Source organism: Sarcophilus harrisii, chromosome 2 (genome assembly GCF_902635505.1).
Source record: "Sarcophilus harrisii chromosome 2, mSarHar1.11, whole genome shotgun sequence".
NCBI classification, from domain to species: domain Eukaryota; kingdom Metazoa; phylum Chordata; class Mammalia; order Dasyuromorphia; family Dasyuridae; genus Sarcophilus; species Sarcophilus harrisii.
In genome coordinates, this window is record NC_045427.1 from 379,412,581 (window position 1) to 379,436,794 (window position 24,214).

General features: G+C 34.5%; 1 protein-coding gene across 1 annotated transcript in view; it reads right to left on the bottom strand.

Moving 5' to 3' along the window:
• PRELID2 (PRELI domain containing 2) overlaps positions 1-24,214 on the bottom strand; it is an 88,197-nt gene that overhangs the window by 52,148 nt on the left and 11,835 nt on the right. The window contains exons 2-3 of the mRNA XM_012551578.3: positions 2,091-2,148; positions 200-273 (exon numbers count right to left, since the gene is read on the bottom strand). Of these exons, the coding sequence (XP_012407032.1) occupies positions 200-273; positions 2,091-2,148 (132 nt within the window). The remainder of the gene's footprint in view (positions 1-199; positions 274-2,090; positions 2,149-24,214) is intronic.

A 24,214-nucleotide genomic window follows, 5' to 3' on the forward strand; every position in this document is an offset into this window, starting at 1 on the left:
CTGCACCAACTCATTGCTGCCAATTTTCAATTTTAACAACCTCACTAAGGTTAAATTCAGTGTCAGATCTCAGTTTCCTTATATGATTGGTTTAAATTAGATAACTTCTAAATTCCCTTCCTATGATTCTATATCTAACTGAAGCAGAATAGGGGACAGAAAACTAATGCAATTCTAAGTCAGGTTAAATTTTTATTACCTTTCTTAAAATTTCTGGAATTACATTCTGACAGATTGCAATCCTCTTTCTGTAGATAACACCTGTTGAGATATCTAAAAATAACAATATAATAAGAATAAAAATATCAACTAAACTTTAAGGTTTTCAAAGAGCTTTTACAAATATCAAATCATTTGATCCTCACAACAACCCTGGGAAGTAAGTGATATTGTTATCCTCATTTTACAGATGAGGAAACTGATATAGACAAAAGTTAAATGATTTGCCCAGGGTCACACAGCTAGTAAGTGTCTAAGGACAGATTTGAACTTAGATCTTCCTGAATCTAGGTCTAGAATGCTATCCTTTGTGCCACCTAGTTCTCTGTGTGTGTGTGTGCCTGTGTATATAACACATAAAGATTTTAACTAAGATGGGGGGAGTAATATTTTTATTTTTCATGTCAATCTAATAAGCTCTCAATTATCTTTGCATGACCATTCCATAGTAAATTTTTAATCCCAGATGAACTTTCCATGGTCATTTTTCTTTTTTTTTTTCTAATGGTATTTTATTTTTCCAAATACATGCAAAGATAATTTTTAACATTCATCTTTACAAAACTTTGTATTCCAAATTTTCCTCCCTCCCTCTCTTTCCTCCCCTCTTTCCAAGACACCAAGCAGTCCAATATGGTGTGCAAGAAAAATCAGATCAAAAGGGGAAAAAAACACATTTAAAAAAAAAGAAAAAATAGGCAAACAAACAACAACAAAAAGGAGAAAATACTATGCTTTGATCCATATTCAGTCTTCATAGTTCTCTCTCTGGAATTGGATGACATGTTCCATCGCAAGTCTGTTGGAATTGCATGGAATCACTCATTCTTGAAAAGAGCCAAGTATATGAGAGTTGATCATCAATCACATAATCTTGTTGTTTCTGTGAACAATGTTCTCTTGGTTCTGCTCTCTTCACTCAGCATCAGTTGAGTCTTTCCAGACTTTTCTGGAATCAGTGTGCTCATCATGTCTTATAGAACAATAATATCCCATTACATTCAAATACCATAACTTTTTCAGCATTCTCCAACTGAGTGGCTCTATTTCCAGTTACTTGCCACCACAAAAATGTAATGCTACAAACATTTTTGCATCTATTGGTCCTTTTCTTTATTTTATAGTTACTAGTTGTGTGACCATTGATAAGTCACATAAATAAATTCCAAGTTATCCAGGCAATTTTATACAACTAAATGTTGTAAAGCAGGTGCTAATTTGTATTGGTAGTTCTATGCAATAATGTTACAAGTCTAATATCCCCACCTCAAGAAAAAAGGACAATAATACTTCACTACTTCACAGGGTTGTTATAAACTAGAGATATATGTTACATTTTTATCATTAATGTATCCTAAAGCCAAAACAAAAAGGGGGGGAGAATTTTTTAGTATCTACCACCTTAGATTATGTCGTTCTTTCAGTGTTGACACCCAAGACTACATGTAACCATAACTAAGATAATTTAATGCAAACACCAATAATGAGAATAATATCAATAATATTGAGAGCGCATAGGATTGGGAATTGAGAGATATTATTCAGTAAGATAATATTTCTCCATTATCTAATTATCTATCTCTGTTATTCAGATATTATCCAGTGAGACTGTAATTCATTCTTTGTCACTAACAAGTCAATTGACCTCTGGCAAACACAGACATCAAAATTAGTAAAGGTAGAACAGAAGATTGTTCATCTACTGTCACCAGTAGAAAAAAGTTAACAAGAAATTTAACTGTCAGAAGTTGGTGATTATTTTAGTGTTGAAAATCCATTTGACCACAAATCCATCTTTTGTGTCTAATCTGTATTTTAAAAGAAAGATAACAGCCAGCAATGACCTTATAATAAGCATGCCTACAGCTCACCTGTTCGTTCTTCCACAGTTTTCACATCAATCACATTTTTATCCATGGAGTTAGGGTACTAAGTAAAAGAATACAAAGGATTCTTGGTTACTAAAACAGACATTTCTGCTTAAAGAATCATTAAGTATTTTCTAAGTGGTCTCTGAGTAAAAACTGAGTTTTCAGTTTAATATCTTAAATTTACTATCCAGTTAAAGGAAAAAAGATATTAGACTTTTTTTTAAATGTACATTTCTTTCTTTGATAGCGTTTATTTTTATTATAAAATAACCATAATTTCCACATGGGGATATTTATTCAGAAATCATTTGCTGATAGGTTATCTTTATCAAAGAGATAATCCCCCCCAAAAAAAAACAAATTTGAGACTAGAGCCATGTCCAATTAATGAACAGGATCTACTGTTGATACATTCAGAAAGAAATCACAAGCCTACCATGGGTCAGGCATGTGCTAAGTGCTTTACTAATATAATCTCATGTTATTCTCACAACAGCCCTGTAAGGTAAGTGCTATCATCAATCCAATTTTACCTCTGAGGAAACTGGGCCTAATAGGGATTAAATGACTTGCACAAGTTTCCATAGTTATTAAGTGTTAAAGGCCAAATTTGAACTTGTCTTCTTTCCCGTGGTCCAGAGTTCTATCCACCATGCCACCTAGCTACTCTATTTTAAATATACACGTGTGTGTGTGTGTGTGTGTGTGTGTGTGTGTGTGTGTGTAGGATATATATACTCAAACTACGGCCCGCGGACCAGATGCCGCAGCTGAGGACGATTATCCCCCTCACCCAGGGCAAAGAAGTTTCTTTATTTAAAGGCCCACAAAACAAAGTTTTTGTTTTTACTATAGTCCGGCCCTCCAACAGTCTGAGGGACAGTGAACTGGCCCCCTATTTAAAAAGTTTGAGGATCCCTGAGAGTCTAGACAAAAGTACAACAGTCACTTTCCTCTCTGGACCTTGGTTTCCTCATTTGTAAATTGAGTGACTTTAACTATTTGATCACTAAGATCTTTTCCAGTTTTGTCAATTTCCTTAGATTTATTCCAGATAAAAATTTTATGTTCTACTTTCTAAGATCTCCTCCAGCTCTAATATTATAAAACTACAAAATTTAACAATCTAGGGTATATAATGCTATTCAAAAGGTCAACATTCTCTGACCCAACGAAACAAATTTAGTTGCAACAACCCACATTGAGAACAATTATTTTAGGTGGACCATCTTCTGAAGAAAATGGGGAGGATGGGGAAAAAAATAAGTTGTTTTAACAATATAAACAAGGATAATTAATATACTACGGCCAATGAAATTTCCATTAAGATTTGTGATATTAGCATAATATGCCAAGTGAATATCATAAACACATTGTTTTTTTTTTTAATAAGGATTATTAGAACCACAAAGCAATGAGAGAAACAAGAAAGGTAATCTATCACTCAAAAAGCATGACCCCAAAAAAAATTATTATCTGAAGCACCTTTCAAATTCTGATGATTTCTCTGGATTATCCATCAGTGAAATTCTAGCACATAAAAGCAACCCAAACATTTAACTGTATTTGGTTGCTACTTACTAAAACTTCAGATTAATTTAAGAACCAGAGGAAATCATGAAATTATATTTCATTATACACTCAGGTCTCATGCATAACATGATGCTTTGAAATAACAAAATTAAAATCAGAATTTCATTACCACACAACAGTAGGAAGCACATGCCCTAGTTCAATCATTGCCAGAGATTCAAGTCATTTCGCTATATAAATATTTTCAAAAAGTCAACTATATTAATTGGAAATGAAACAATTTTCCACACAATAAAGTAAAAAAAATAAAATCATTCAGGTTTGTTTTTAATGTGTTCACCAATAGCTAAATAAAATGATCTGTCTTTGATTCTACATATTTTTAAAAGTTAGAAATGATGGCACTGAGCCTACTTCCAAAATTGCATGAAATGATCTGTTGCCATCTTGTGGTAACTTAAGTATTTGAATATTACTTAGATTAGGGGAATTTTATCTGAGACTTGATAATAAAAGAGAAGAAACATAGGGATGACATATGTGTATATATTATGTATAGACATATGTATGTATATATGATGTATATGTATATCTATGTATATATATATATATATACACGAATATTTATATTGTTTATGTGTGTATTTATACCTTATGTATACGGGAATAAATATATGTGTTCGTTTTACAAATAAATTATTTCGACCAACAGGATAATTTCAGAAAGGCCTGGAGAGACTTACACGAACTGATGCTGAGTGAAATGAGCAGGACCAGGAGATCATTATATACTTCAACAACAATACTATATGATAACCAGTTCTGATGGACCAGGCCATCCTCAGCAACGAGATCAACCAAATCATTTCCAATGGAGCAGTAATGAACTGAACCAGCTATGCCCAGAAAAAGAACTCTGGGAGATGACTAAAAACCATTACATTGAATTCCCAATCCCTATATTTATGCACACCTGCATTGTTGATTTCCTTCACAAGCTAATTGTACAATATTTCAGAGTCTGATTCTTTTTGTACAGCAAAATAACGTTTTGGTCATGTATACTTATTGTGTATCTAATTTATATTTTAATATATTTAACATCTACTGGTCATCCTGCCATCTAGGGGAGGGGGTGGGGGAGTAAGAGGTGAAAAATTGGAACAAGAGGTTTGGCAATTGTTAATGCTGTAAAGTTACCCATGCATATATCCTGTAAATAAAAGGCTATTAAATAAAAAAAAAACAAATAAATTATTTCTCTTATCTAATATCTACCAATGATCAATAATTTAATAATTACCTGGATTGCTGTGGCTTCCTATTGAATTAATATTTTTAGTACCTCAAAGGGTTGCTTTTTTGTTTAAGTAGAATTTAAGGAAAAAAATGAGCATCACACTGTATTACTTTGTCAGATTCAATATACATATTATTGAATCAAAGCACAGTCTATATATAGAAAACAGTACATACAACAGCATATTACATAAATATATTAATGATTCATAAGTAAATAACATATAACATGCAACAATATATTAAAGTAGAAAATATTTTTCCTAGAAAAGCTAAAATGTAATAAATTATAGGGTTTGAGAGTATTACTTATTTAGAATAAGAATGAAAGGCCAATAATTTACACTGCATATGTACGAGCAGATAAGTACAACAAATTTAGAAAGAAGTATATAATGACATGGTTCTTTATACATAATCAAACACGATAAATGGTGATTGATTTATATCAGATTATAACAAGGTTTTGAAAGATTATATTCAATTCAACAATAGGGACACAAAATCAGAAATGGAAAATATGCATGGAAGACCTGCTTATAGTCTCTCAACAATAATCTATATAATCTATCCCTGACAAGGTTACCAACTTTGCAACACTTTGCATCTGTTCATTCCTTTGTCAAAAAACCTTCCATGAACACCTATTATCACACTGTAAAGTCCAAAATTAGTCATAGATATGAACAACCAGTGTGCATGTACTTCACCTACTCTTGCATCACGTGATACTCCTCTACATTAGCAAACTGTGTCACTCAGCATCCTTCAACAATTTGCAAAGCCTTTCCTGCCTAATGCCTTTGCTCATATAACTACTTGAAATCTCATTTCCTTCTCCATCTTTATGTTTAGAAATCCTACCAATCTTTTAAGAGTTAGCATCTATGTCATCTCCTCTAAGAAATTTTACTTAATAACTACAGTTGAAAATGGTCTTTCCTTCCTTAGACTTCACATGATACTTTGTACTTCTGTTGGCTTTTCATATTGTATTCTATATTTTTATTATTATATAGTTATATTATGCATGTATATATATGCATGTTTTATGTGTGTGTAAATATATTTATGTACATACATATATGTACATATAAAATATATACATAAAACCTTCACATAATGAGTTCCATAAGGACAAAGAGATAATATCTTATTTAATTTTTGTACATTCCTCACTGCATTACTAGCACAGTAAATTTGCACACGATAAGCACTTTAAGCTTATTGAATGAACACATGAACTTTTTAGGTTGAAAACTACCATTTTGTGTAGAAAAGAAGTTACTTTGAGAAAAATTTTAGGGAAAAAGACTTTAAAGAAGTTTAGGGAAAAGATTTAAAGAGTCAAAAGTTCATAGAAGCAGAAAGGAATGATCTAGGCCCATTTTCACATTAATTGGATGAAAAAAGTGACACTCAGAAAATACAGTGAAATGCCACTGCTAAGTTGAAGAGGGAGCAGCTAGGTGTTGCAATGGATAGAGTGCTAGGCCTGGAATCAGGAAGATCTGAACTCAGATTTAACTTCCAGACATTTACTTACTAGCTGTGATTCTGGGCAATCATTTAACCTCTACTAGAGGAGGACACTGGCAAATTATTCCAGTATCTTTGCCAAGAAAACTCCATGGAATCACTCCATGATAAGTCTATAGGGTCATGCAGTGACTGAACAACAGTATCAAAGAGCCAGGATCCAAATCCCAATCCTTTCTCCAAACCCAATGCTTTTCCTACTTACTAATACATGGCTTCTGAGCTTTTAGATTTTTAGAAGGAAAAAAAAAAGAAACAAGAATGATTGGAATAACAATGGTTTGGTTTTGTTATTCAAATTACAAGTTTAAGAATTTTCAGAAAGTAATTGTTCAGGATTTGTAAATGTAGGCTAAATATCAACTATTCAAAAACCTGAAATTTAAGAAATCTTCCCTCATAATAAATAGGTCAACTATTATCATAAAATTCATTGTTTTCCCACTTTCATGTATGGTTTTCGGAGATCTTAAATAATAAGTTATACAGATATGGCTGTTAACAGTGTAATGAGATAGTTGAGACAGGATAATCCTGAACACAGTGTGGTACAGTAGAAAGGGAAATGTTTCTGGAGAGGACCATAGTCCAAATCATGATTATCAATACTGTGTGACTTTGGGCCAGTCTCTTACCCTCACCAAACTCAATTTCCTCATCTCAGCCAAGCAACAAATTTTTACTAAATTCCTACTATGTGCTAGGCAATTTGCTATATACTGGGGATATGAAGAAAAGCACAAGACAGTTTCTGCCTTCAAGGAACTTACTGTCTAATAGGACACAAGAAGCAAATAAGTATGAACAAATAAGCTATATATAGGATAAATTGCAAATAATTAAAAGGAGGGCATTAAAAAGACAGGATTTTTTTCTGGGACTTGAAGGAAGCCAGAAAGCAAAGAGGAAGAAGAATATTTGAGGTATAAGGGACAGTCAGAGAAAAGGCCCAGAGATGATTGATAATCTTATTTGAGGAACAAGAAGAAAGCACCAGTATCACTGACCCAAATTGAATGACTTTGGAAGGAGAAGGTTAGAAGACTGGAAAGGTAGAAGTTTATGAAAGGCTAGGTTATATAACAAAGGGCTTTGAAAGCCAAACAATATTTCAGATTTGATCATGAAAGTGACAAGAAGTCCCTGGAGTTTATTGAGAAAGGGGCTGAAATGGAATGATTTTAACAAATGAATGGAAAATATCCTGGAGTAGGGAAGACCTGTGGTAAAAAGACCAACCATCAGGCTACTACAATAGTTCAGGAGAAAGAAGATGAGAACCTGTAATAGGGTGGTGGCAATAACAAAAGAGAAGGGAATATGTTCCAAGGTATATTGCAAAGATGAAACCCAAAAGGACTAAGCAACAGATTGAATATTGGGGATAAGAGGTAATGATGAATTGAGGAAGATACCTAGTCTGTAAGCTTGTAGGTCTGGGAAAGATGGTAGTACCCTCAATAGCAATAGGAAAGTTCCTAGGTAGGCAAGATGTGGAAATAAAGTTAATAAGTTCAGTTTGGGGCATGTTAAGCTTAAGATTTCTATGAGATAATCAACTTGAGATGTCCAATAAGCAACTGAAGATGCAAGACTGGAGCTCGGTAAAGAGGTTAGGACTAGATACAGTTTTGAGAATCATCAGCATAGAGACAGAAATTGAACCCATCTACACTGATAAAATCACTAACTAAAATAGTAAAAAGGGAGAAGAAAAGAAGACCCAGGACCAAAAACATTATGAGGCACTCACAATGGTTATGATTTGATCAAGATCCAGAAAAAGCATGTGAGAAGAAGTCAACAAGATAGAAGGGAAACCAGGAGAGAGTTGTTTCTAAACATCTAAAGAGAAGAGAGTATCAAAGAGAAAAAGGTGATGGACAGGGACAAAAGCTGAAGAAAGGTCAAAAAGGATGAGGATTAAGAAAAAATCACTAGATTTGACAATTGAAAGATCATTGGTGATTTTAAAGGAATAGTTCTGGTTAAATGGTGAAGCTGACAAAATTGTAGAGAGCTAACAGTAAGAAAAGAGGGAAAAGAGTGTTCTGTCATAGACAGCCATTTCAGCTAAAGGCAAAGGAGATAGAATGATTGATCAAAAGAAGGTTTTATTAAGAAAGAAGAAACATGCCTATGTTTGTAGGCAGTAGAGAATCTGCCAAATAAATAAGAGACTGAAAATAAATGAGAGTTGGAATGATAGATGGAACGATCTTTTGGAGGAGACAGGATGGAGTGGGATTTGGTCAGATAGAGGAATATACCTCAGCGAGAAGAAAGGCTACCTCTTCATGTGAGATGAATAAAGTAGGAGAGAGTAGCAAAAGGCATCTGAATGAGATGAGACAAGGAAGGAAGAAAAGGGAGTTCTTAGTGAATGCCCTCAATCTGCCTCATATAAGGCAAAGTTCTCAATTGAGAGAAGCAAAGGGAGAAATAAAATTTGAAGAAGGATAAAAAATAGTTTGGAAGAACTGATGTGGTCAATGTGATAAGGAGTTCATAAGGTAAGTAAAGAAGAATTGCTTAGCAGTACTGAGAGCCCAGTTGAAGGCAAATGACATAAATTTGTCATGGACCCAGTCAGAATGCCTGATTTTCTCCATTTTTGTTCATCTATAAAGGTTAATTATAAGGGGCAACTAGATGTTACAGTGAATAGAGTACTGGCCCTGAAGTCAGAAGGACCTGAGTTCAAATGTGACCTCAGACACTTAACACTTCCTAGCTGTGTGACCCTGGGCAAGTCACTTAACCCCACTAGCCTCAGCAAAAAAAAAAAAAAAAGTTAATTATATATTATTGTTCTATAAGAAATGATGAGCAGGATGATGATTTCGGAAAGGCCTGGAGAGACTCACATGAACTGATGCTAAGGGAAGTGAGTAGAACCAAGAGAACACTGTACATGGCAACAACAAAATTGTGTGATGATCAACTCTGATAGATGTGACTCTTTTCAACAATGAGGTAATTCAGGGAAATTCCAATAGACTTGTGATGGAGAGAGCCATCTGAATCCAGGAAAAGGATTGTGGGCACTGAATGTGGATCACAACATAATATTTTCATCTTTTTTATTGTTTGCTTTCTTTTTTGTTCTTTCTCATTTTTCTTTTTCTTTCTAATCTGGTTTTTCTTGTGCAGTACGATAAAGATAGAAATATATATAAAAGAAATGCACATCTTTAACATATACTGGGTTATTTGCTGTCTAGAGAGGGTGGGAAGGAAAGGAGAAAAATTGGAACATAAGGTTTTGCAAGAATGAATGTTGAAAACTATCTTTGCATGTATTTTGAAAATAAAAAGCTATTATTTAAAAATTTTATAAATAAAATTACTTAAGAGCAAAAAACTTTAATTATATATTAGTCAAATGAAACATCAATTAATAAGAATCACAGAGAACAAGCTCTTTAAAATCTCATTAAAATTAGTAAATATTTAGAGTTGCTATAATTTACTGAAATAAAAAATATCAATGCTTACTCATCCTGGTCTTCAAAATGCTCCAATTATTTTTATAATGAATAAATCAATTCACACATTTAAAGATAATCTTCAATCCACATATTTGAAGACAAGTTCAAAACAGATAACTGAATTTCTCACCAAGATGGCTCACCGAAGCAATGGTAGACTGACTAGCATCTCTACACTCATCCAGGAAAAGTTTCAAAATTTGTAATGATCAAGAAATCCATTGATAAATTACAAATGTCTTCTACTTCACAGAATTGGAAAAAAAATTCCCCCATTTGGAGATGGGGGAATGTAACAGCAAAGCTAGCATCAATGTAGGCAAACAGGCCAAAAAGCTCTCATCAAGACCATAGATAATACTGAGATGCATGTATCCTGCAGAGTTCTGTGTCTGGAAGCATCAAAATCAGCTTCCACCTTCTTCCCTGAAAGCTCCAGAATGGAAACCTTGCAAGACCCAGAGAGAAACAACAATAGAATTCAGACCAGTACACAAGACAGTCCAGATACTAAGGGCTTTCAAGTCTCTAGCTCTCAGTTGAGGAATGTCATATAGATCTAATATTTCCAGTCTCAGTCATCCAAGGAAGTAAAACCCTGGAAGAGAAAAGTCAGCCCAAGAACACAGGTGAACAAAAGTGCAGAAATGGGGAAATTCTGACCTTAGCAAATATCCATAATTTAAGAACAAAAACTGAGGATATAAGTAAACCAAAGAACATATCAACCAGTATAAAAAATATTGAATATCTGGATAATAGTATCAATGGCTAACATTTATATATTGCTTATTTTGTGCAAGGAACTGCTCTGAGTAATTTACAATCATTTCATTTTATCTTCACAGTAACCCTAAGAGGTGTTACTATTATCCCCATTTTACAGATGAGGAATCAGGGCCACTAAGTTTCTGAGGCTGGATTGAATTCAGGTTTTCCTGCCTTCTGCCTCATGCTTAATCCACTAAGCCATTCAGTGTCCCAAAATCTAGCATAGGATAAAATAAAAATAATCAAAAGCTGAAACAAAGAAAAAAAGAGATTTTCCACAAAGACTACATAAATACCTAGAAAAAAATGAAGAGATCAAAAATGAAATAAAAGCTCTAAAGGAAATATAAAAACAGTTTAGAATAAAAAGCAATAAGCTTACTGTACCAATTCCCTGAAAATTAGATTAGAACAAAAAGAAATCAATCAACATGTTTTTTATGAACTATGTGGCAGGCATTGTATTAGGCACTAGAGATACAGAAAGAAGCAAAAGACAGAATTATTCTTGCCCTCAATGAGCTTACCGTCTAATGGGGAAGACAACATATAAAGAAATATTTTCAAAACAAGATACATACAAGATAAATAGATAATTAACGGGGGAAGGAGCAGTAGAGGCCACAGTGGATAGAGTACCCAACGTGAAGTCACTTACTATGTGGTTCAAGGGAGGTAACAACCCTATTTGTCTCAGTTTTGTTATGCATAAAATAAGCTGGAGAAGGAAATGACAAAGCACTCTTAATACCTTCACCAAGAAAACCTTAAATGAGGTCATAAAGAGTCAGATATGACTAAAATAACTGAACAACAACAAACAAAAGAAAGGCTCTGGAATTAAGAGTAGCTAAGGAAAGCTTTCTTTAGGTAGAATTTTAGTTGGGAAGCTAAGAGGATCAGTAATCAAAGCAAAGGAGGGAAGAGCATTTTAGGAATTAAGTACAGCCAGAGAAGTGCCAGGAGAAGCGATGTGGAGTATCTCTCTTGTGTAACAATCAGGAAGTCATCATCACTGAATGTAAGAGTAGATGTCCAGGAGTGAAATATAAGAAGGCTAGAAAGTTGTAGTGGTAAGGGATGGGTGGCTATGTCATAAAAACCTTTAAATGGCAAAGAGTATTTTGTATTTGATCCTACAGTCAACAGGAAGTCATGGGAGTTTAAGGAGTAGAGGAATGACATACTCAGATTAATGCTTTGGGAAAACCACTTAAGTGACTGAAGTGAAGAGAAACTTGAGCATGCACATTCACCAGCAACCTGTGATATTAATTCAGGTATGAAGAGATGGGAGCCTGTCCTAGAGAACTGGAAGTATTAAAAGACAAAAAGAGGCATATTTGTGAGCAGTGGCAAACTTTCACAACAGCTTGGATATGGGGATGAGAGTGAGAATTCCATGATGACTTCATGAGACTGTAAGAAATATCAGAAAAGCATAGGAAAATAAGGTAACTGGCATCAAAAATCAAATGACTTAGAAAATAAGTCAAAAAGAAAGATAATTTAAGGACTGCCTAAACATTGTCCCGGGATATTGCATCCTGAAAAATTATGATTTTTTAAAAGCCTTGACACTGTAAGAAATAAAATATTTTAAGTATTCAAAAAGAAGCCATTCAAATAGCAAGGAATCACAATCAAAAACACACCTGAGATAGCAGCATCTGTTAAAAATGAAAGAAGATGGGCAACTGGATGGTACAGTGGATAGAGTGCCAGTCCTGAAGTCAGAAGGACCTGTGTGCAAATCTGGCCTCGAACACTTAACACTTCCTAGCTGTGTAACCCTGGGCAAGTCACTTAACCCCGATTACCTCAGCAAAATAGATAAATAAATAATGAAGAAGAGCAAGAAATGCAATATTCTAGAAGGCAAAAGATAAAAGTTTATCACCAAGAAAAACTCACCCTGCAATGGTGATAATAATTTTTGTTGAGAAAGAGGGTCAGGGGGAGAATGGACCTTTTAATAAGATAAAGAACTTTAAGAATTCCTAATGAAAATACCAGAGTAGGAACTTTGGAAGGCAAGCACAAAAATCAAAGAAACCTATAAAGATAAATTTAATCAATTACAAAGAACTGTAAGATGTAATGTTAACATTCTAATAAAGAGGAAGCTAAGTGTTGCATTAGAATGCTCATTTCATTACAATGTGAATTGAGGGAATTAAATAAGAAAACCAAAGGCTTAGAGTAGATTGCTTCTGTTACAAAAATAAAGGTTTAAGAGGAGAAAGACACAATTTTGAGATAGGAAAATATCAGTTAAATTCAAGAGGAAAATGGGGTGGAAGGAAGATTAACAGGAGGAGAAAATATTATTCTGCCATAAGCAATGAGTAAAGATCCATTTCACAATATTGGAAAGTATGAATTGATACAGAATGAAGTGAGCAGAATCAGTAGAACAATTTATATAGGAGCGTCATAAGTAGAAAAACAATTTTGAAATTCTTAAGAACTCATCATAATAACCAATCTGGTCTCCAGAGGACATATGATGAAGCATATTACCTATTTTACCATGAAGAAGTAATAGACTTAAGGGGGCAAAAAAAAAAAAGGCATACATTTTTTAAACATTCTAGTATATATATTCATTTTGTTTGACTGTGCTTAACTTCTATCAGGATTTGTTTTCATTTTTCCAAGCTTTTTATTTGCTTGCTTGGGGTGCAGATGTCAACAATGATAATGCTAAAGAAGGCCACTGAAATCTTTCTGAAGAAGCAAATAGTGGAATAGAGGGACATTCAGAGAGGCAGGCCATACAGCTTTGAACACAACAAAAATAATTTATTGCATAGGTTTGAAGAAGTATCAGTATAAGGCAGAGAGTAACAGGCCTCTTTTTGTGCGCTGCTATTTAGATGAAAATGATGTTGTTGGGTATTTAAGGATGAAATTCAAAAAAGGGGAAAATATGGGTTTTCTGAAAAAGAAAAACTTTTTACTTTAACTCAGAATTTGTTATATACTAGTAAGGAAAGCTGAGCTGAAATTTATCTTCAACAACAAAGGATTTATTAAAGGAAGGATAATAAAGACATAATTACCAGGGGAATATTTACTTGTTCAACTGTAAGCTCCTTGAAGACATAATTTTTGTACAATATACACTAACTAGCATGATGCCTTGTAGAGAATAACATTAAATAAATGTTCATTAACTGTAAAAAAATTTTCAAACATCATAGAAATTATAATAATAGCTAACATTTATAAAGTGTTTAAAATATGCTAGATACTATATTAAGAACTTAACAAATATAATCTCATGATCAACTGCGAATGACTTTGCTATTCTCAACAATACAGTGATCCAAGACAACTCTGGGAGGACTATAATGAAAAATGCTAACCCATATCCAGAGAAAGAATTGATTGTATGTGAACACAGATTGAAGCATACTTTAAATATGTGTGTGTGTGTGTGTGTGTGATTGATTTATATTTGATTCTCATAACAACCCTGGGAGGTATTTGGTATTATTATCTCCATTTTACAAATGGGGAAACTGAGGCAAGTAGCAATTAAGTGACTTGCTCAAGGTCACACAGCTAAAAAGCATCTAAGGTAGAATTTGAACTCAGGTCTTCATTCGTCCAGGTCTAGTGCTCAATCCACTGTGTCACCTAGCTTCATTTACTTATATAAGTGGATAAGTACCTACTTATATACCCCCAAAAATGTATTTCAGTTGAGGGTAGACCAACACTATAAAATCTCATTGTTTAACATGTTGATCATCAAAATTCTAAACTATTCATCAAAACATAACTTCTATTATATAGTATTAGGCTACTTTAAACTATTATATTGTAACTTCAATATTTTGTGAGTTCTATTCTGATAACTAGTTATTCATCTATTATCCTTTACTATTTATATGCCAGATTCACTTGCCTTTCTATTTACATATGTTCTCCATTTTTATAGGCAGTTAATGATCACTGGGTAGGACACTGATTTGTAATCAAAAATAAAGACCTGAGTTCAAATGCAACCTTAATCATTTATTAGCTATATGACCCTGGACAAGTATTTTAACTTTTGTATAACTCCGTTTCTTCATTTGTAAAATAGATATAATAATAATGCACTGTTCCCATGGCTGTTGTCTATGTAAAGTGTGATAATATTTGTAACACATTTTGCAAATTTTAAAGTTTACAAATACATACTAGCTATTATTGTTATTATTTTTATGTAACTCCTGATATAGAAATCATAGTTGGTAATAGGCTATAACTTCCTTATAATGATATGTATCTTTCCATCCTCCTATAGATCACACATAATTTTACTTCTGAGATCATACTATATTACAATTTTAGGTAAAGCACAAACAGAAGAATGCATTTTTAAATTGCCTTCTATTGCAAGAAACAAATCAGAATCACTGAAAGTATTCCATTATTTTCAACACCTATTCAATTCTAAGTCTAAATGCCAATTGTCAATACCTATCTATCCAAACTCCATGTGGTATCTGAAGGTCCAAATACGTGTCATAATGTAGACATTCAGTATTCAGCATTTACTTAGTTTTTCCAGGTAGATTGACAGATTGATTTTTCTTTAAGAGTCATGGATCCCCATGAGGGCTCTGCATTGTTTGGCGGATTTGTAAAATCAGCACAATGTCATCTACAAACAGAAATATGTGGCAAACCTTACTATCTATATGGAATAACTCTTTTACTCTCAATGGCATTAGAAAACACCTTTGCTGAGCATGACTTTCCCTGTTTTATGTCTTGCTTGATGATGATACACAGAAAACCACTGAACCAAGTTATCTCTGTGATTGCATCTAAGACTTTTTTTTATGATCCCAACAATTTATAAGAGATATTTTATTGAAAAGGGAAACTTCAACAAAATAAGTGCGATAATAAATAAGCAAACAAAATGTCTTGAAATATTCATACATATATATGATCTGGAGCTAGAAGGGACAGATGGTTTGCACCTGGGATTCATTAGTACTAGGAACTCCCAGTGTACAAACTCCCTCCCTAATGCAGATCAGTAATGTATATGCAACATAAGGAGTTGGCAGAGGAAATGAGAAGTTGATGATGTATTCGGAATCACACAATTTCATGTGTGTGACCATGGCAGGATTAGGAGCTAGCTCTTCCTAAGTTCAAGTCTTGCCTTCTGTTAGACTATACCATTTCTTGCTTTTATTTATCGTTACTTCTGCAAATTTATATTATAGATGTGATTAGTAAAATTCAAATTCACTTCACAGCATTGCTGAATTCATAGTTTCTCGTCACATATTTTCTTAATTAACAAATAATAATAATAATACTATTGTCTAAGGACCTCTGAAAGTTTTTAACATTAAAGAAGGTCCTTATCTCAAAAAGATCAGAATTATGATTCTAGACCTCTCAGTCAATTCAATAATTGTGAAGATGCAAATGAGTGTAAAAAATCCTCTTGCCCTTCTCTTATTTTCATGGTGAATATCCTCAATAATTAGTCCTTAATATTTCACAGAAGTAACAAAGTAAATATATACTTACTTTTATATATTTAGTATATATATATATATAGTATATAGTATATATAAATATATACTAAGTACTTTTAAAAAATAATGCCACATTTTCCTTTCTTTTAGAATCATCTACTTGGAATACTTAGGAAACTTTAAAAATTGATCTTTGATTGCCTTTAAAATGATGGTACTTCTATCACCCATCTTTTTTCTGGTACATATTTGTATAAGGGTGGGACAAAATTCACACTATTGCAATTAATCCAGATACATTCATCAAATAATACATTGCAAACACCAAATGTAAACAAGGGCTGCAGGCCTCCCTAGGTCCAACAGGAAATCTATTTAGATTAATTGAAACTGTAGGTGTAATTGGATGTGAGAAGGCAATCTCTTCCCACCCCCACCCTCAAGCCTTTTTTAAGAGAAGTTGCCAGGAGACCTCTCTCCTATCTCCCATAGCTCAAATCTCAGATTACAACTAGCTACCTAGTTTCATAGAGACCACAGCCCACATGACAAAAATCACTTAGTGAATCTCTATGGAGTTCCTATTATTCCTAGAGAGGTGTCCAGACTTACTTCACACCAAATGAGTAACTGAAATATGTTCTCACTGGATAAATGTATCAAGGTTAAGTGAAAAGGAATGATTTTTACTCTACCTTTACAATTAATCTGATTCAGCCTTTCTTCAGAAGGGTCCTTTCCTTACATTCATTTGTATGCTGGTAAATAAACAGGTCTTCAGAAAAACATAATAATAATAAATGTGTATATGACATGATTTTTAAGTTTGATCTGCATTATTAACATTTTCTCCATCACTTTCTTTGTTTTAGACATCAACAATAAATGAAACACTACTTATAGAGTTTGCCAATTTCTAAACATTGCATTTTCTGTCAGGTTCAATTGATGTATATTGGTTAGTTTTGCTGATCTGCTTTTTCATTTTCAATAAACATTTATTAAGTATCTATGAAATGTCAAGCACTGTTAAGGGTTAGAGATGCAAATAGGGGCAAAAGACAGTCACTGCCCTCAAAGAACTTTAACGATCTAATTGGGGGGAAAACACCAAGTAAACAAATATATACAAAGCAAGCTTTCTAAAGGATAAATAAGAAATAATTAACACAAAAAGTGCATTAGAATTAAGGGGTGGGGGTAGGGAAAGCTTCTAGTAAAGGTAGGATTTTAGTGGGGACTTAGAGGAAGCCAGAGAGGTCAATTATCAAGAGTGGAAGGAGTTCACTCCAGTCTTATCTGTGGAACAACCAAAAGGCCAGTGTCACTGGTTCAAGGCATATATGTCAGGAAATAAGATGTAAGAAGACTTAAAAGACATGAAAGGCTTTGAATGCCAAATAGAACACTGTATTTGCTCCTTCCTAGATGGAAGAGGAAGCCACTAGAGTCTGTTGAGTGGAAGAACAATACATTCTAATTTACATTTTAGGAAAATCACTTTGTTGGCCCAGAATGGATTGGAGTGAAAAGAGACTTGAGGCAAGCTGACCTTCCAGCAGGTTACTGCAATAGTCCAGGCATGAGGTGATGGGAGACTGTACAAGAATGATGTCAGAGGAGAGAAAAGATGTATTTAAGAGATGTTGCAAAGGTGAAATAGACTTTGGCAATCAATAGCTTGGATATGGGGGGAAAAGAAAGGAGGCTCCAGCATAACTCCAGATAAGAGACTGTCAATTCCTCTAACTTAGAGGTTAAATCATTTGCTTGTGGTGACACAGCTAGTATTTACTACAGGTAGGATTTGAATCTAGGTTTACTGTAGGTTTTTACTCTTCTAATTGATATCTAAAATTCTTCATAAGCTCGTCCCATCCTATCTTTCCAGCCTAATTTTACATTTTTCTCTCTCCACATTCTATCGTTCACCCAAACTATGCTTCTTGCTATTTCTCTAACAGGACACTACATCTAAATCACCATGCATTTGCACCCATCCCCATGCTTTATTTGAACATTTTCTCTTTTCATATCCACTCTTGGGAAGACTTAATTCAATTTTTTCTTCATAAAACTCTTCCTAGTCTCCATAGGTTTACAGTTGCCCTACCTTCTGTATGTGTGTGTGTATATATATGTATGCATGTAAGCATGTGCATATGTATGCATGTAAGCATTTGTGTGTGAACAAACATACGCATGTCATCTTCCCAAGTAGAATGCAAGTTCCTTAAGATCAAGGATTATTTCATTCTTTCCTGTATACTATTCCTAGGAGTTAGTACAATGGCCGTACATGATAGGAATTTAAATACTTATTTATAGATTGTCAATACATGAAGTATCTGTGGTTTTATAATGCTAAGAATTCTTGTCACCAAAAGATCCATCACGAGGACTATTACCTAGTCTGAGAAAACAGACTAAGTGATCAACATAAAACCAAACCAAGTCTCATTCCCTTTCATTCTTTCTCCCTTTCCCTTTTTATCTCCCTTCTTTAATTCTCCCCCTCTCTCCATACATATGAATGAAAAGGAAAGTATTACCAAATACCTAATCAACTTTCTACTGGAAATGAAAATATCATTCATAGCTGCCATTTATATGCTTAACTATAACTATTCAAACAATTTCTCCTAGCATATCCAATATCCAGTAAGAGTGGAGCTCTGGGTAACTGTATTGCAGGAAAGAAAATATTTTAGCCTTTGTATTTTATTACTGCTACCCAAATTAAGTATGTTACTTAATCCCAAAGCAATTTAAAGTTGAAATTATACATCACTATGCCTCTAAAGAAAGATATTTCCAGTGTTTCTTTTGTCCACATAATAATAAATCAACACCAACAACTCTATAGAAAAAGTCTTATCTGGCCTTTAATTGATATATAAATTAGAAAACTAACTCAACACAATGGCCCTCTGGGTCCTTTGTCCTCTTTACTGACTTATTAGATTTAATGTACACGAGACTTGAGAAGTAGATATTTCATAGCACATCCCTCTCTCATTAGTTCTTTAAGACATCAATTCCTAAAAGGCAAGCTCATTAAATATAGCCATTTGAGCTCACCAGATGCTTTTTCTATACAGTTATAATTCATTTGCCCAACTTTATAAAACTCCTTGTAAATGATTTTAAAGAGAGAAACAGCTATACGTGAGAGAAAAAAAAAAACACAAAGCAGGAAAGAATCATAAAATAAATAAATAAGCAAAGACTATACTGGCTTATGGTACAGACAAACACCATGGTTCATTCAATATATTGTTTTTGTTAACATGCATCCATTCATTCACTAACCGTCAGCTAAGAAGCATAATAGTTTGGGAGTAATTGCCAGATTTCTTTTTTTTTTTTTTTTTTTGGTTGGTTTTTGTTTTAAAGGTATAAAGGTATTAAAGGTAAACTTTTAATGCAACCAGAAATACGTCATACACAGTAACAGCAAGATTGTGCAATGATAAACTATGAAAGACTTGGTTCTTCCCAGAGGTTCAGTGATCCAAGACAATCTCAATAAACTTTGGATGGAAAATGCCATCTGCATCCAGAAAAAAAACTATAGAGATTGAATATAAATCAACACATGCTATGTTCATTTTTTTTCTCTCATAATTTTTCCCTTTCATTATTTTTTCTCCCAACATGATTCATAAAGAAATGTGTATTTTAAAAGTTAATACATATATATATAAACAGAAAAAAAATTTAAATAAAATAAAATAAACTCTTAATACATGTTCTGTCATAGTGTAAGTGATCTGTTACATACAAGGGTAAAGGAAGTTAATGCCGCTCAAGGTTTTAAAAATAGTACTACATTATGACTTGTGAGGGAATAACATACCAGAAGCCATAGCACAAGATACTATTTAAAATACAACTTGCTTAGTATTTTAACAACTTTCAACATCAGGATAAAATAAATCAGCTTTTCTAAGTACAAATACTATTCTCCTAGATGCCAATATTTTCATATAATCCTCACAGGAAACTTTGCACTGAAAAGCGAATAATGCCACCTTGCACTTATACAAAGGCATAACGTTTTCAAAGCTCTGTCCCATAAATTATAATACCTAAAAGCCAGTAGGTACTTAGCGAATGGTTGTTGAAACTGAATTGGCATTACCACATTTGGACCTCACAACAACTCTCTTAGGTCATGAAAATATTATTCTCATTTTATAGATGAGGAATATGGGGGCTCAGGGAAGTATGACTTGTTCAAACTGACATATGATGCCCATATTGGAAGTAGGACTAGAATCCATGCCAGTGGATCCTTTTAACCAGTACACCAGAAAATTGCCTTTCAGACTATAGCAAAACTCTCACATCCTGAAAGAATACAAAAGCTTCTTCTTCTTCTCCATGGATTTGTGGTCAATAGGCTTTGGATTTAAACTAATTTTCTCTAAGAAAAAAATAGCTGCTAAGTTATTATATTATGTGATGTATTATATTACATTATGTTGTATTATATCATATTGTTTCATAATCATATAGTATCATATCATATTATATTATGTAAAAGATACTAAGATTGATAATTCCCAGATATTTCAAGTCTTTTTAAGTGTCAAAAAAATTTCTCACATCCCAAACATGATAGTAATAGTGATGAGGTGCAAGAATTGAGGGTAAGAGAACCCCTAACAGCAATAAGCCAGGGGCAGGCTTTGCGAAAGAATTCCCAAACCTCAATGAATACAGGTTTGTGGAAAAGAATGGTATTTATTTACACTTAGAAGACAGCTTGCTCAGAAGACAGCCTTTTTAGTGAGCAAGGTCCTGTTAGAAATATAGCAAAGGTGGGTTAACCCTGTGAAGAAAATGGGCCAGTCTTACTGAAGAGAGGAACCCTGTAATGCCGGAGAAACTGAGCAAGATAGAGATTAGAAAGTATTTAATAATTTATTGAATGGAGAGATTTACTGGGACCAGATGGATCCATGGTTTGGTCCCAGGGCTGAGTGAGACTATTGTCTTAAAGAATCCAGTCATGAATGTCAGATACAAGATTCTTTTATAGGGTAACAAGAACAATGACATAATGGGGGAGGTTCCTGGATGGGGATAACCTAATGTGGAGAGGCACCTAGGATGACATAGTGGAGGGCACCTAGGATGATATAATGGGAGGTATTGGAAAGGCTCCTGATATTCTAATGATGTCTAAAATGGATAAAGACCTTTATCCCATCAAACATTATGAGGGAATGATTATAGCCTGAGGTCTAAGATATAAGACTTTTATCCTAACATTAAGATGGAATGGCTATAACCTGAGGCAGAGTAACTGAATAGGACAATTAGGGAAACTGGGTCAGGACATTAAAAGAGAACTGTGGCACTACACCCAGAAACTCTAAAAATCCTAGAAGGAGAAAAATCTCCTTCAACCCTGCCTCAGTGAGAGACCGCTCCAGGGAATCAGATAAAATGGTTTATCTAGGTGAGGTTGGTTCAGTCCTGAGCTAAAGAATTCCAACCCTATTCAAATGAAGATCTTCAATTCAACTCAAGCTGTACCCAGTCCCATACAGAGCAACTCCAGCTTGTAGCCAAGGCTTATAAAAAAGCCAAACTAAAGTCCTCTCTTTGCAAAGGTTCCAAACATATCAGCTATGCCGTGCTTGCTATGCCAAGGGCCTCTGTTCACTGGAATATTCTTTTCCAGTGTCACCCTCTCTTTACCCTCACTTATTTCCCTAAGGAGACTTTGTGCCTCTCTATCAGGATTTTTAACCTTACTCCCCTATCCCTATAATTAATATTGACCTAGGGTTTTGCGTCTGAAAATTCCTTTACAGACAACCTCTGCACCACTAGAAGGGGTTCCCCAAAACTCCCTACCCTTGCACCAAATTCCAAGGGGGTGCAGGGGAGCCAAACCTCTCCATTTGGTTCCCTGAACCCTGAACCTGCCACTAGACCTTATTTAACTCCCTGACCACCAGGAACCCTAATCTCATTTTGGTCCCTAAATCTAGACCTTATCACTATTAGGACTTCTGCAAAGATTCAGGGTTCAGAGTTGTCTTTTATTAGCCTTCTGAGGCTTGGGGTTTCAATTCAATTCAAATTGAACGAGATTACTTAACTGGGAGTTTGAGCCACTCAACCTCAGGCAGAGATTTCCAACCAAAAAGAAATTACTTATTTTGGGAAGGGTGTGGGCCCTCCCAGAGGAGAGCTTGAGATCCCAAATCACCCTTCCCCCACAGATTAAAGGGGACATAATTTACATCAATAGTATGATTGATTATGAAAATATATGGCAGTAGAAAAGCTAATGTGAATTCATGTTTTATTGATGACAACAGTATCTAGCTATATTTATCTGCAATGTATTCAATCTGTAGAAGTTTCCTTATTCATTATCCTAGTCACACTGACGGGGTGAACCCTGAAACTGTCCCCCTTGACTTTTGGGAGGAAGCAATGAGGGTGAACTCTGAAACTCTCCTCTGACAGAGACCCACGCTTCAGGGCAGTTCCACATTCATTAAGTGGTTGGAAATCTTTGTGGGGACTAGTTGTACCCTCTATTGAATTGAAGATTAGTCCAGGACCACTCCCAGGAGTTGGAACTTAAGTGGTCTCATTCAGTTGGAGATCTGGGCCTGATATTCCTATTAAGTGGCTTGAAACTCCAGGATAACTATTCTCTTTTCAACTGGAAATCTAGGCCTGGGGGCATTGAATAGAAGCCCCAGCCTCAGACTTCTTATAAAAAGACAATTTTTGAACTCCAAATCTCTGCAGAAGTCCAAAGTAGGATTATGCTTTGTTAAGAAGCTCTCTTCTTGGCATAGCTTTCTGCCAGGACTCTTGCCCACTGTGAAGAGACCCTCTTCTCAGTGATAACCTTTTGTTATTTCTCTGACAGGACCTCTTGCCACTGAGAAGTCTGTCTTCCTAGCAAAGCTGGCTTCTCAGTGCCACTAAAAATCCCTTTTGCCATTCAGACTTTTCAGGTTCTCGAATTCTTTCCCGCTGGACCTCTGCGCCGACCAGAGGGGATTCTCACACTACAATTCTGTACCACTAGAACCGCATCAACACCACATGTTTTGTGGTGAGCATTCTTGGAGTACATTCTGGGATTTATTCATCCCTTTTAAAGAGCTAATGTAATAACTTATTTCTCCATCCCCACATAGGGTTCATACATCATAATTTAAGAACTGATAAGATCCTGAGTAATTAGGTGCAGTTGGCAGGAAAAGAATGAAGTATTGATGGAATTGCTCCCTGAGTCAGGCAGGGATGGACACTGATGGGGATCAAGTAAGCCTCATAGCCCAATCTTGCTATGTCCAGTCAGAAATCTGATTTATGCCAAATTCCTAAGGTTAAATTTCCTCCTATAAAGCTGTCCATGACTCATGCCATCTTTGCTGAACCCCTTTGGATCAGTGCACAACAACATTGTGCCTTGACAGCAGTGTCTCTCCTCTCATTACCCATCATGCCTCTTTTCCTTTTTCCTTACTGCTAATTAACTCTTTAGGGTGCTAAATCCCTTTTAGGAATTTTGTCTGCCAGTTAAGGGTAGAATCCAACCTCAACTCTCTTGGTTAATTGTGAGATCCACTAGGGAACTTGTCTTTTCATTATTAATTGTTAAAACTCCTTTTCTTGCTAACTATATGCTCTCCCAACTCTATTTCATATTTATTATTCCTGATGCCTATTGTATCTCTTCATTGTGTCTATAATTTCTTCTCCTAAATAAACCTTCCTTTTGCCAAAGAGAATGATCATTGTGAATTCTTCACATGACCAAACCCCAACATTCAGTACCTGAATCTCAATCTCATCCTTTGGTACAAATCTCAAACACATCAGAACCAAGTGACAGACTAATTTCCCTCTAAGAAAACACAATAACAACTATTAAAACACTTTAAAAGAAGTGCCCAAAGAGCAGAGAAGAAACTACAAGAAAGCCAGGAGAAAATTTTACAAGATT